Raw genomic sequence first — 13,576 nt, 5'->3', positions numbered from 1 at the left:
TTGGCAGACTTTGAGGGGTCTAACTTTTTAGTAACGTGGGAGTGAGATTCCCGTTCTTCACTATGTCGGTATTTGTATTTTCTAGTGAAGGGGTGTTCACCGAGAAGCTGCCCGACAGGCTCGGTCAGGATGTTTATGCTTTGATTGCAGCTGCTTTGCTGATGTGTCATCGGTCTGTCTCAGATGTTTAATGACCAGGTTTACATCTTTACCAGCTGCAGACTTGAAAACATCATCTAAATTAGTTATTTGCATGGATTTCATCTGGAGATGAAACAGATTGGGACAAACTGCACAGGATTTTCCGTGAAGATTGCATGTTTGCCCTGTGCGTGTCAGGTTTTCAATCACGGGAATCCAGATCCCTGACACAAGACATGCATGAGAAATTAGATAAATCAGTCTGTCTCTCTGTGTTTGTTTGCCCTTTCAGCATGCACTGTCCCTCTAGACCAGGCTCACCTCGGATTGGCTCCACCTCCCTTCGATTCTCACCTGGATAAAGCAGACTAAGGAAAACATAATTATCTCAATGCCTATTACTGGAGAACAACATAGACATTGCCACATACCTTCAATGTAGATTTTATGAAGAGCAAAGACGGTGCCAGAAAAAATCAGCATGAATTCCCTTTACAATACTGAACTGGCACCACTGTGTTTGGCACAAGGGTTTTCATTTCAAAAAGAAATTTGCACTTCCTTGGATGGGTGGATGGATGATGTGTTCATTTGACTGAGTTGTTGCAGATTTTTAATGCATCTGTACTTTGTAGTTGAATATTTATTTGATAACTTTTCCTGTTACTCCATACATTATATATAAAAAAATGTCTGCTTTCTGCTTGTTACTTTTTGTCTTACAACTGTATGTTTTTAGCTTAAGTTTCTGTACTTTCATACTTTTCCCCAAATAAATCGCCAGGGTCAGGGAGCAGGAATTTATCACACCTCCAGGAATTTCTGAACTGTTTGCTCGGCGGAGGTTTCAACACTGTCTGTCAGTTTGTGCCTTATCGCCAATTTCACAGTCACATTTCAACCCGTGACCGCTGCAGGCCTCCAGGATTCAGTTCTAAAGCAGGATGATGGACGCGGACTTCCACCAATGAGGACGCGATCAATGACCGATCTCCTCCAATCACAGGGCCGCAAAGCGGAAAAACCCGAGCGAAAGCGGACATTACCGAAATACCACCGCTCATCTCCCAGCGTCAGTGAAAGTGCTGGTCAAACCTGAGATCTTTTTAAATAAATAAAAAATGTCGCGGCTGGTCGTCCGGTGCGTCCTGGGAGCGCTGCTGGTCCTGCAGTCCGCCGCCATCATCAGGTAAACGGAAGCGCATCAGCTGGTGTCGCTGCAACTTATTCCGCTCATTTATTTCTGCTCATTTAGCTGACTAATGCTTTTTTTCTTTTTTTAAAATAAATAATAAATACATCTGTTCTTGCTTAATGTCATGCTATACAAGTAGATCGCATGAAGTTGTGCATCTTATAAGAATTGCGTATTTAATTTGCGCCGCACCAGGAAGAAGCGCTCCACCGGGGCGCATGACGCACAAACACAGAAGTTGTGAATATATTTAGCTGCATGATTTTTTTCCTTTTTCTTTTTTCTCCTGTAAATCTATGCAGAGTTCCGCTTCATAAAACCAGAAGTCTGCGCCGCTTGATGAGCGACAGTGGCTTATCTCTGGAAGAGCTGCGGGCTTTGGCTGCGCGTAACGGAGCGCAGGACAGCGCGCCCTCCCCCGACGTGCCCGTGGAGAGGCTGACCAACTTCATGGATGTATGTAACCCGGCAAAACAGTTAAAGTTGAACTGGAGTTGACATTTTACTTCTTATCTCCTTCACACGAGTGACACAAGAATCAAAACTCACAGAGGTGGACTGAAAAAAGTACAACTGCTGTTCTAAGTGACACTGACTTACAAGCATGTCCAAAGTTTACAAAGTAAAGGTCCAAAGAAGTTTTTGTACCATTGGGTTCCAGTAACTTTCCCAAGGACACTTTACCTTTTAGATAGGTTTAAGATAGTAATGATCAAACCAGTTATTGGATTGCAACAGGGTTGCCAAACACATTTTAGTTCAGGAACCAAATACATCCCATTTCATCTTGACAGGGTCAGACAGGGAAAACAGAGCAACCATACCCTTCAAATTAAAACTTTAAAGCTTTTATTGGTTGTGGTGGAGAGTAAGGAAAATGTGTCTGATTTTAATAAACCAAACAATTAAAATCAAGAATGACTAAATTTTCAATATGAAGAAATGTAAAAGAAATATTAAAATAAAATCTCCTATATCTGTTGCATTATGCATGTTTTTACAAACTCGTCCTGACAGCACGGCTTTGAGGCATGTTTGCATGTAGCGAGGAAGCTGTCTTATGTTTGACACCCTGGACCAGAACGTCTCCTGTCGATCACCTGAGGCTCTTTCAACCTCAAACAGTCGTCTTACACCGTGTGAGGGCCGACTGAAATCAATCCCTCTGACCCTGCACTCAAATATTATTCCTGTTGCATTATATACATTGTATTTAGTTGCAAACAAAAGTGGTGTGGTTAATAAGTAAACAAAAGTACTGTCCTCAAAAAGCAACTGTATTTCATAACAATGTGAATGGAAGGTGTTGATTCAAATAACTTGTATGAAATGCACATTTGAAGCATATGTGTCAGATAAAATATAATTTATGTACAAGATGGAGATATAATGCATTGATTTTCAATCAAAGAATAAACATCAGTGGGTTTCAATATTAATTCAAATTGTGGACATAGTCAGTAGAGGTGGATGAGTTTAAAAGAATGAAATTATATATTTATATATTATTATATATGATCTTTTGCTATGCCTGGCATCAGTGGGATCATATCTGATATGAAATATTAAATCACTTTAATGCAGAAAAAAGATCCCAGTTTGAAGCGTTGGATCACTCAGGATTTATTCCTTCTTTCTGCAGAGCGGCAGCTCTGCTTCATGCCTCTGTGTCAATGTCACCGGTAGCACCGGATTCCTCTTATTCAGGTGTGATGGTGCAGTCTGAATACCGACACACCCACAGGCTACATTTACTCCGAAGTCACACCCTCTCAGCGCTGCTGTCGTTCAGTTTGCGTGACCAAGCGCAGACCGTTCATGGCTGTCCTGATGCAGATGAATAACAAAGTGCCCGTCGGTCCTGCCTCCTTAGGCCCAGTACTACGGGGCGATCAGCATCGGCACCCCCCCGCAGGAGTTCACCGTGCTCTTTGACACCGGTTCCTCCAACCTCTGGGTCCCCTCCTTTCGCTGCTCCTTCTTCGATTTGGCCTGCTGTGAGTTTGCTTTTTTTGAGCAAACGATTTTGTATCATGTGCTTTCAAATTAGATTTGTAGGATAAAAAAAAAAAAAAAGAAGAATTACAAATAAATGCTGTATTTTTGCTTCTCCTGTCAGGGATCCATCATCGCTACAACTCCAAGAAGTCGAGCACGTACGTTCAGAACGGCACTGCGTTTTCAATCCGGTACGGCCGAGGCAGCCTGTCTGGCTTCATCAGTGAGGACACTGTCTCCGTGAGTTCAAGAAACCACTTTTCCCCCTCGAGATCGCGCAGCCCTTTGTTTAACGGCATTCCTCCGCGGCGCCGATCACGCCGTCCCTCTTAACCCATTAGGAGATTCCTCTCAGATTGTCCTCCCTGCTTTGCAGATCGCCGGCCTGTCTGTGCCCGGCCAGCAGTTCGGCGAGGCGGTGAAGCAGCCCGGCATCACGTTCGCCGTGGCGCGGTTCGACGGCGTGCTGGGCATGGCCTACCCCTCTATATCCGTGGCTGACGTCACCCCGGTGTTCGACACGGCCATGGCCGCCAAGCTGCTGCCCCAGAACGTCTTCTCTTTCTACATAAGCAGGTCGGGACTCCAGAGATTATACGTCCTTCCCTAAACATTTCCAGCCTTGTGTGTAATAAATCAGTTTGATCTCAGAGACCCGGCGGCCGCCGTTGGCGGGGAGCTGATGCTGGGCGGGACAGACCCGCAGTACTACACCGGAGAGCTGCACTACGTTAACGTGACACGCAAGGCCTACTGGCAGATCAGTATGGACGGGTAGGAGAGGAAGATTTTCAGTGCTATTTCTCACCAATCAGTGTGAGTTTATCCTGATTAAAAGAAGCACGCGGCATCCCGTCTCTCGCCGCGCCCTCTCTTATTTTCCCCCACAGCGTTGGTGTTGGAAACCAGCTGACTCTCTGCAAATCCGGTTGCCAGGCCATCGTCGACACGGGGACGTCCCTCATCGTGGGTCCCTCGGAGGAAATCAGGGCGCTGCAGAAAACCATCGGAGCTCTGCCGATTCTGATGGGAGAGGTACGGTCGAAACAAGTTTTTTTTTTTCTAATAATTCAATAACTTATTTTTGCATTGCAAGATAATCTGTCAATATCATTCCTGTTCCCACCAGTACTTCATCGACTGTAAGAAGATCCCTTCTCTGCCTGTTATTTCTTTCAACATCGGGGGAAAGATGTTTAACTTGACTGGAGAAGACTATATAATGAAGGTATTTATTTTATTTAAATAAAGATCTACCATCTTTTATCTTTATACGTACATGTAGTAAGAAGATACTATGAAACCAGGGATAAAAGATCAGAAAAAAATTGGGTTAAAAATGCAAAGTAGAGGCTTGATTCTCATAAACAGTGAAGGTTTTGTCTCAAACTAGTATCAATTATTACCAGCATTTCTAAGAAATAATTGAATTGTAGAAAATAAATGAAGTTCAACATCTAACTAACTGTTCCTGCTGGAGGCAAGCCATGTGCAGGATGAGGAAGTTTGAGCTTCCTTGTTTCGCTTTATGAGCAAGAGGTGGCTGCTGGGATTGGTAATGAAATTACTTTCATGTGATGTGCTTTGTCCCGTCTGCATGTGAAACAGCTTTGATCGCTGTGGAAAGGAGACAGGTTTTATCTCTTCCTCTGATTAAAAATAATTCATCCCTCCTGGGACGTTGCATCTTGCCTTTAACTATGAGAATATATTCTTAAACCACTAAAACAGGCTCCAACTCTGATTTCATTCCTTTTTTTTATATAAATTACATCGAATTGCAGTTGAATTGCAGGGGAGGAAATCTCTTATTCTAGAGTCGGTGGGAATCTGTTCAGGCATTATGAAACCTAGAACTGAAGCATCTGAAAAAGGAGAAGAAGGCGTCTCGTTGACAGTAAATCATGGGGCTGAATGCCGATCGTCTGCCTGCAGACGGTGGAATGAAACCTCGTGCAGATATAAACAGGCGCAACTCAGAGGTGTGGTTGCAGAAGTGAAAACATCCATCAGATGCCTGAACATGATGGCGCCCGACGGCAGAATGAGTCATCAAATATTTACCTCTGATCTACCGGAAGAGCAGGAGAAAAGCATTTTTTTGTTATTGTCTCACATCATGCAAGAAAAATAACTCGATATGGTGTAAACACTGCAGATGATTGAACGATTCTCACTTTTTCCCCTTCTTCCTCCTCTGCAGGAGACTCAGATGGGAACGTCTATCTGCATTTCGGGCTTCATGGCCATGGACATCCCCCCGCCGGCGGGGCCCCTCTGGATCCTGGGGGACGTGTTCATCGGGAGGTACTACACCGTGTTCGACCGGAGCGCCGACCGGGTGGGGTTCGCCCCCGCCAAGTAAAACCACTGACCACTGAGTGACTGAAGAGGCTCGCAGAGCAGGACGCCACCGTCTTTATTGCACTAGTTGATTTTCAGGAAAAGAAAAAAAAAAAGAGAGATTTGTTTGAATATTTAAACTGTGTGCGTTAATGATGAGATTTTCATTGAAGTGTTCTGCCACTGAACAAAGGGACCGCTCCGTCCTGCTTCCAGCACTTTTTCCACGTGATTATCAAGCTTTAACATTTCATATTGTTTATGATGGGATTCAACTATGCAATTTATGCTTTAACTTTGACTTTTTCTACAATTTCAGTGGATTTTTGTTTAATTCTGAGCAAATAAAAATCACTAGATCACGTATACCGTAAAGACGTCCTTCTTTAACACTGCAATATGAATTTTGGTGATAAATTTGACATGAATAAAATTACAATGAATCAATGTTTTTTTTAATATATATTGAGATTAACAGGTTTAACAGGCTGCTACCCACATATACGATTTTGAAACCTTCAAACGACAACTGATCTTCAAAGAAAAAATACTCCAATATAGTTTCAACATTTAATTTATTTATTTACGAAGTATACAAAGTGCTGCACTGTTCAACTCCAGAGCTGAAGTAAAAAAAAAAGAAAAAAAAATACATCGCATGCAACACAGCATATGGCTAGTCTGCACTCCACAAGGTAGAGGTAGTGATCTACTTTGGGTCTTTTTTTGTTTTTTTAACGACGAACGAAACGGACGTGGCACAGCGACTCCCCTCGACGGCGGCACAGCAGTGGTGCGAGGCGTGAACCGGGTCGGCGAAGGAAGACGCTTCCAAACGCACACAGACAGAAAGACGGAGCACGTCATGAAGCGCAACGGGTGCGTGTTGAACTACGTCGGTGCTAATAAATAATCAGCTCTTTTCTTTTTTTGGTTACAAATGTACAATAAATACAAAAATATTCACCTGTTTTTTTTTTTTCACCACTGTTATTTGGATGATTTCTTTAACTTGAATGCACAACGCGACTATACACAACCCTGATCCCTCTAATATGTACACTATACACACAGTGGGCTGGGCATTGACAGGATAGTTGCTCCATTTCACTGCATTTTGATATTCTAAGGCTAAAAGTGACAAAAAAAAAAAAGTAACCATGTGACTATTTTCCACACCGACTCAGAGAAGGGTCAGGTTTTTGATTTACTGAAGATCTGCACAGCTCTACGCATAATCTGACATCCGTTACATAAGTGAGGATCTGTGTGTATCTGTGACAAGCACCTCTAATTTATTACTAAACACTGAAGATGTGACGGGCAGAGGCTGCCTGTTGGTGGCGAACGGATCACGCAGCCGTTTAGCTCCGTGCGATTCAGGATAATCCACGTCTGGCTGCTTAGACTGAGCCACGTCGGCCGGTTAATCGGGGTTAAAATAGCCGCAAACACAGAATCAAGAGGCTCCGCAACTCACGGCTACTAATACTGGGAATGATACAACAAAAAAAGCTTCTGCAGAGTGTCTGTACCGTCGGGTGTGTGGACCTGTGAGTCCAACTCGAGCAAATACGTGCAAAAACCGTGGTGACGGCGTTTTAAAAGGCATCAACTTAACTAGAAGAGGATCCAAGCAGGAAATTAAAGCAGAACACCAGGAAACGATGGTGTTTTCGCTGCTCCGAGGCTTTGAACCAGCTGAACTCTTAACATTCGGCTGGTTGTCAAAGCTCCCGTCACACGGCAGGTTTGAGAAATAAAAAAAAGGAGAGCTTGTCGGACCTGTGTACTGAAGTAACAACAGAGGATGAAGATGGATGAGTTTCCTAACTGAACACAAAGAGCAGCTCTGTAGTTCAAATGTCACACATTTTCTATTGACACGACAATGTCGCTGTCGTTTAAAGGTTGGAATTTCATCAAACCAAACATCCCCCCCCCCCCCCCCCCCACCCCACCCGATACGTTATGCTAGCATGTTATAGTATATGTTCCACTTCACATCAGGTCGACCGACTTGAAATCAGAAACGTTCGGTTTGTTTTCTAGAGTAGGCAGCGAACACATGCAAGTTGCAGACATTCCAAATCACACATTTGTTTTCAGTTCCCCCTGGCAAACATGTAACACACACATCATACACTCAGCCACTGTATTAATGAAGATTTCTCACAGAAGTGAAGCACTTTTAGGTTTAAAAAAAGAAAAAAATAGAGGGAATGAAAAGACACTTAGGTCAGCTTAGTAATTCAAAAATGATGAGTCCTCCACACCGATTGCAAATGTTTTAACACTTAGGTTGGCATACACACACACGATTAGCTTTGTAGAGCCTTCGATGCAGCGGCATGGACCCATCACAGTCAGCACCGCATGTGCTGGAAACCCTGAGCTGCACCAGGAATTCAGATGTGGCAGATTTCACGCGATGTGTGGATCTCACCAAACATTTCAAATCAATCCGACTTCCTGACTTCATTAATACACTGGCTTCAGGCAGAGCCGCTGGCTCGGACAAACTTCCACTTAACAACTGAGATTCAAGTCAAATCTGGGTGATCGCCACAGAGACAGCTTTCAGATTCTGTACCCGCTTCAGGCATGAAGAACGGAGACGGTGTGTGTCGACTGGGAGATGACTGTTTCATGCAGACGATGCGATCTATTAGAGGAAAGCCCGATCGGGACCATTAAACAGTCGATGCTGCTGCACCGCGCGACACGTCAGAGGTGGGAGGCCTGAGGCACGGCAGTTCTCAGCAGGCCCTCGGGGTCTGACAGGGCGCAGTAGAGCGTGTAGCCCAGCTCGTCCACCTCCTGCTCGGTGAGCTCGCAGAACAGGTTGACTCTGGGACTGAGGGCGCACGGCAGCCTCCCGGCCTCTAGGTGTCCCACTAGCGCCCGCAGCAGCTGGAGGAAGCGGTCGGCCAGCGCCTCCTGGGTCCAGTCGCCTTCTTTCTCGCTCAGCAGCAAGATGGCGTTGGTGAGCTGGCTGCTGTTGAGCCGGTGGAGGGCGGGGTTGAGCTTGCACACGGCCTTGGCCACCTTGAGGCAGGCGCAGCGGCAGCCCCCGTCCTCCAGGTCCAGAGCGCGCAGCTTGGCCGTCTCGGCCACGCGGAAGCTCTGCCGCCACAGGTTCTCGTGGCGCTCGGCGGCGAGCCGGTGCGGCTTGGCGATCAGCGAGGTGCCGTCCTCCATCACCAGCAGAGGCAGGAAGTCCACGTACAGCTTCCTGTCCGTCTCGTACTGCACCTCCAGGGTGAGGGTCTCCGAGGGGACCACGGGCCGGATGACGTAGTCCAGGACGCTCCCGATGGCCGGCCAGTTGATGGAGCCGGCGACGAGCTTGTCGAACACCTCCAGGACGGACTTCGGGGAGAGGTAGCCTCCCACCATGCAGCGGTCCCAGTAGCTGCTGGTCCGCGGGAAATATTCCAGGTTCTCTCTGCGGACGAGGAAGAAGCCCGGAACGTTCATGATGGTGTCTTCCCCCGGGATGGACGACCACAGGTTCTTCTCCAGGACGAGAGGCACCATCAGCTGGGCGTGGTCAGCTGTCACCACCTGAGAAACGCAAAAAAATAATTACTATTCGACAGATTCAATTTTTTTGTTTATGAGGAAGAGAAAAGTAAAAGAAGTGAAAGGTTCTACCTGGAGGTCGTCGTACAGACTCCCGCTGAGGTACATCTCTCTGAGGGGCATGTCGGGCAGTTTGGCATGAAGAAACACTCTGAGCTCGGCGCAGATGTCCAGCGCCGCTCTCCTGGCCACCGCCTGCTCCTCGGCGGGGATGTCCACGTTGTTTTGGTAAAAGTCCCACAGGTGTTCTTGCAGGGAAAGACGCATTCGGGCCCGCAGCATGTCTGACTGCGTGGCGCCGCTCGCTCCCACGGCGGCCCGACCTACAGCCCTCCGGAGGCAGTCTGAGGACCGGCAGAGAGCAATCAGAGAACAGAAGCTGCTCATTCTCTCTCTGAACGGTTGGATTTTTAACTTATCATGTATTAAAAAGGAACATCTACAGGATTTCTACAGCAGAAGTGTCAAACATACGGCTAGAATCTCATCCTTTGAAGATGTAAATAGTGTAATAAAACTCCTCTGTGTAAGTTGTGCAGCAAATGGTAAATCTGAGACATAACATTGTTGAAATTCATGTTTTTTTTACTCAAATTTCAGGTTTGCCACATGTTGTAGAGTAATATATTTATACTCTATTGCACTAAAACGAAGACAGATATTTAGATTTCTAGTTATTTCTATATTATAATGTAATTATTCACTGGTTTTTATCACCTGAGATCAAACTGCATGTGACCCTTGAAGTAAAACGAGTTTGACACCCCTGTTATGCAGCATCTGCTGGGTTCTGACATTAAGGCTGGACTAAACTAAGTGGCTGGGTATCTCACTACAATCCTAAACAGCTGACACCCACTGTAAAGGAAGAGCAAGATTCCTCCAAGCAGACTGTCTGTTAACAGACACAGAAATGCAAATATCTGAAAAGACATCACCTATAAAACTGTTTAACAAAATTAAATTGTGTCACGACAAAAAAAAACAAACCCTTAAAATGTGATTTTTTTTTCCTCACCTGGTTCAAAAGCGTGGGTCGAAGTGGGCAAATTCTGCATTGAGCGGCTCACTGTGGCCTTCATGTCGTGATTCAGCACCCTCGGCGACGATCCCATCCAGGCCGGCTCCTCCCAGCTCCTCTTCCCCGTCTGCTCCATCTTGGTGGGGCTGGTGGGAGCACTTACAGCACGATCGTACATCTGCACAAAGAACTGCACTGTTGGTCTGTTTGCCTCAGTAAGTCTATTTCAGTCGTCATCACACGTGAAAAAAGTCTTTCGACATACTCTTTTCACAGCTAGGGTTGCAATGCCAAGCATGGCCGCCCCTCCCACTCCCAGCACCAGCTTGGCATTGGAGAGCATGAAGTCGATGGCCGTTCCGATCCCATTGTCGTCCTTCTTTCCTTTACGGTCTCCGTTCACCCCCGCCATCCTTCAGCTGAAAATACAGACAAAGAAGAAAGTGAGTGGGAGAGCAGAGTACTGAGCCCAGAGGCTTCAACATGTGTTTGAGAACAACGTGACTGTCAGGAAGCAATAAAAACAACAAAAAAAGACTTTTTCACTTCATCCTACAAAGAATATCCAAAGTGTGAAAACACTTTATTTCTTGTTTGCAGACCCACCTGGGACATACACCTCCAGACGACCTTTAACCCACCACCGGACAGCCCGCTGAGCTCTTCCTCCTACATAAGCCCCCCTAGTCGACTGCTGAGGAAGAACTGCCCCCTCTTCAGCGCGTCCTCCTTCTCCTCGGGCAGCGTCAGGGCCTGGCAGCGCCGGAACTCGCGCGCCACGGCCCGTCGGTAGTAATTGCGGTCTGTGTACTGAAGGTGACGCCCTGCACGGAGCAACGCCCTGTAGAGCTCCAGCACGGCACTGCGAGACCAGCTGCCCATCAGGGATGGCACATGAGGAGGGGGGACACCCTGGCAACTGGGCACAAGAAAAGAAAGCCAGAGTTTTGAGATGGATCGATTGATGGAACAGTAATGTTACTCCACTGGAATAAAAGCATCTCACAGGATGACACAGCACTTATGACATATATTAAAATACATCCGTGGTTATCGAGTGATTAAAGTAGCGAGAAATGGAACAATGAGTCATGCATGAGTTCATTTGTAAGGTTAAAGCCAGGATCAGGTTCCTTCTTGGTGTGTGGGTGACTTGCATGGTAGCCAGCAACATGGGTATCAATGTGAGCATGACTGTGTGTAAAGCTCTTTAAGACAGTCAAAAGTGGCAATATTGTGCAGAATAAGTTAACTATGTATTTGCAAAATAAATACTGCAGGATGGATCACATTCACAATACACAAGACTGACTTAACCGCAATAATTTGTATGTTTTCAGTCACTGTGCATTTCATCACATGTGGTCAGCCAGACAGAGCCCAAGTGCACTAGAATTTATAAAGACCAAATCTTTTTTTTTTTTTCCTGCAGGTGCAAACTGTGGAATGCATATAGAATCACAAAAAACCCAAAACAATTGTATGCAGTTGTATCTGGTTAAAACAGCAACAAAAAAGCATTGTTATCTGGGAGTGCAAATTCCACAGAACCTTATACCTTAGTGTTCGTTTATCTCAAGTCAAACACATGGCATGTTTAACTAAAACTGTGCTGCTCTAATGGGAAAGTGGCGCTCAAACATAAACAATTCAATTCTAGTGAAGATACAGAGGATTAGTACTGTAACAACACATTATCTGTCAGAATGAGACAAGCCAGTCTCACATTAATCTAGGAGGGCGTGTTGACATAGTATCTACAATCCACACAAGACAACAGCAGGTTAATCCACAGCTCAGTCAGTGTCACATAAACTCCACGTGTGTCATTTCTATCTTGAATCGCCAGGTAAGAGATTGAAATCACATTCGAAAGGACAGGACGAGCAGATCCTTCTGCAGTGTGTCGTTTGGTAGACATGTGGTGCAGGTTAACAGCCACACACGCGAGCCCTTACTTAAGATCACGTTATAAATATCCAGTCAAACGTCGTGAATAGTATTTTACTTCAGTCCACAACACGTTAAAGAGAGAATTCCACCATCGTTGTCTGACTATCAACTGTGTAAACCAGCAAGATTCACTGCTGTGTAGAAAATGGCTGGCTCGACGGAAAGTCACACATCTATTGAACGAGCTAACTAGCGGTTAGCCTCAGAAGGCGCTGACCTTACTTTAAGACATCTTTACGGGGCAGACGCGACAATTAAAACAACCCGGAAGCAGTGGAAACAGCGACACAAACAGAAGAAACATGTGCATGATAAAATGACATACTTTTCGGAAAGGAGGCCAACGATTTGGTGCTGAGATAAGAATAGTGCTCAGCTCCAGCCGGGGTCAGACACCACAGTGACACCCGGAAATGAAACCATTCGCTGCACCCATAACTTCCGGGTCCGATATTTGATTATATTTTATCATTATACTTATACTTATACTTATACTTATACCTATATATATATATATATATATATATATATATATATATATATATATATATATATATATATATATATATATATATATGTATATATATATATATATATATGTATATATATATATATATATATGTGTATATATGTATATATATATATATATATATATATATATATATATATATATATATATATTTACATATACATATATATATATAGTGAAGCATGGTTTTTAATTTGATGTAGTATTTTCATATACGATTGACTCGTCCACAGAAATAATAATAATAATAACAATAATGATAATAATAATAATAATGATAAGGAGAAGAGGAAGAATTTTTCAATTAACAAAACTATTATGGAAGGATAGGAAAAAGAAAGGAAAAAAATATGTACACATATATGTATGTGTGTGTGTGCGTTCTCGTATTTCTATCCTTGTCGGGGCCAAATGTCCCCACAAGGATAGCAAAACGTGGAACGACGTGCCTTGTGGGGACCTTTTTCCGGTCCTAAGTAGGAGAAACAGTGTTTTCTTGACCATGTTGTTGTTACTGAAAAAAGTAAAAGTGCAAAAACATTTCTTTAGGGTTAGGCTTTATTGTGGTGTGGGTTAGGGTTAGGGTTAGGGTCAGGGTTAGGGTTAGGGGCTAGACATGAATGGGAGTCAATGGACGGTCCCCACGAGGATAGAAATACGAGACTGAGCGTGTGTGTGTGTGTGTGTGTGTGTGTTACACTGAAGCAATCTTGCCCCAGATAATCAATCATGTAAACAATATGTGAAATAAGATTCCAAGCAATGTATACAGCATAGATAGTGACTGATTTGTTGTGGGTTTATCACAGAA

At 44.5% G+C, this 13,576-nt stretch overlaps 2 protein-coding genes across 2 annotated transcripts; one reads left to right on the top strand and one right to left on the bottom strand.

The window, feature by feature from the left end:
- Positions 1-1,162: 1,162 nt before the first annotated feature.
- Positions 1,163-5,854, top strand: napsa (napsin A aspartic peptidase). Its single transcript, XM_030089507.1, has 9 exons — positions 1,163-1,330; positions 1,639-1,792; positions 3,210-3,333; positions 3,456-3,574; positions 3,711-3,910; positions 3,986-4,108; positions 4,225-4,369; positions 4,464-4,562; positions 5,538-5,854. Exons 1-9 carry the CDS (start codon positions 1,263-1,265, stop codon positions 5,697-5,699), a joined length of 1,194 nt encoding a protein of 397 aa, XP_029945367.1. The 5' UTR covers positions 1,163-1,262; the 3' UTR covers positions 5,700-5,854.
- A 735-nt stretch (positions 5,855-6,589) lies between these two features.
- On the bottom strand, positions 6,590-12,650 carry mief1 (mitochondrial elongation factor 1). Its single transcript, XM_030089505.1, has 6 exons — positions 12,562-12,650; positions 10,890-11,202; positions 10,549-10,702; positions 10,281-10,461; positions 9,335-9,606; positions 6,590-9,244 (listed from the first exon to the last, which is right to left on the bottom strand). The coding sequence occupies exons 3-6, from the start codon at positions 10,693-10,695 to the stop codon at positions 8,405-8,407; spliced, it is 1,440 nt and encodes a 479-aa protein (XP_029945365.1). The 5' UTR covers positions 10,696-10,702; positions 10,890-11,202; positions 12,562-12,650; the 3' UTR covers positions 6,590-8,404.
- Between the last annotated feature and the right edge of the window lie 926 nt (positions 12,651-13,576).

The sequence above is a fragment of the Salarias fasciatus genome, chromosome 4, assembly GCF_902148845.1.
Source record: "Salarias fasciatus chromosome 4, fSalaFa1.1, whole genome shotgun sequence".
Lineage (NCBI taxonomy): Eukaryota > Metazoa > Chordata > Actinopteri > Blenniiformes > Blenniidae > Salarias > Salarias fasciatus.
Note: the sequence above shows the minus strand (reverse complement) of the source record. Positions and strands in the feature narration are given on the sequence as shown.

Bases quoted from the DNA above. Each gene is read 5' to 3' on its own strand.
- napsa (XM_030089507.1), top strand. From the start codon at position 1,263: ATGTCGCGGCTGGTCGTCCGGTGCGTCCTGGGAGCGCTGCTGGTCCTG. The intron at 1,793-3,209 runs GTATGTAACCCG...CTGCCTCCTTAG, and splicing joins GGCTGACCAACTTCATGGAT to GCCCAGTACTACGGGGCGAT. The intron at 4,109-4,224 runs GTAGGAGAGGAA...TTTCCCCCACAG, and splicing joins TGGCAGATCAGTATGGACGG to CGTTGGTGTTGGAAACCAGC.
- mief1 (XM_030089505.1), bottom strand. From the start codon at position 10,695: ATGGCGGGGGTGAACGGAGACCGTAAAGGAAAGAAGGACGACAATGGG. The intron at 10,462-10,548 runs GTATGTCGAAAG...TTCTTTGTGCAG, and splicing joins CAACCCTAGCTGTGAAAAGA to ATGTACGATCGTGCTGTAAG. The intron at 9,245-9,334 runs GTAGAACCTTTC...TGCGTTTCTCAG, and splicing joins GTCTGTACGACGACCTCCAG to GTGGTGACAGCTGACCACGC.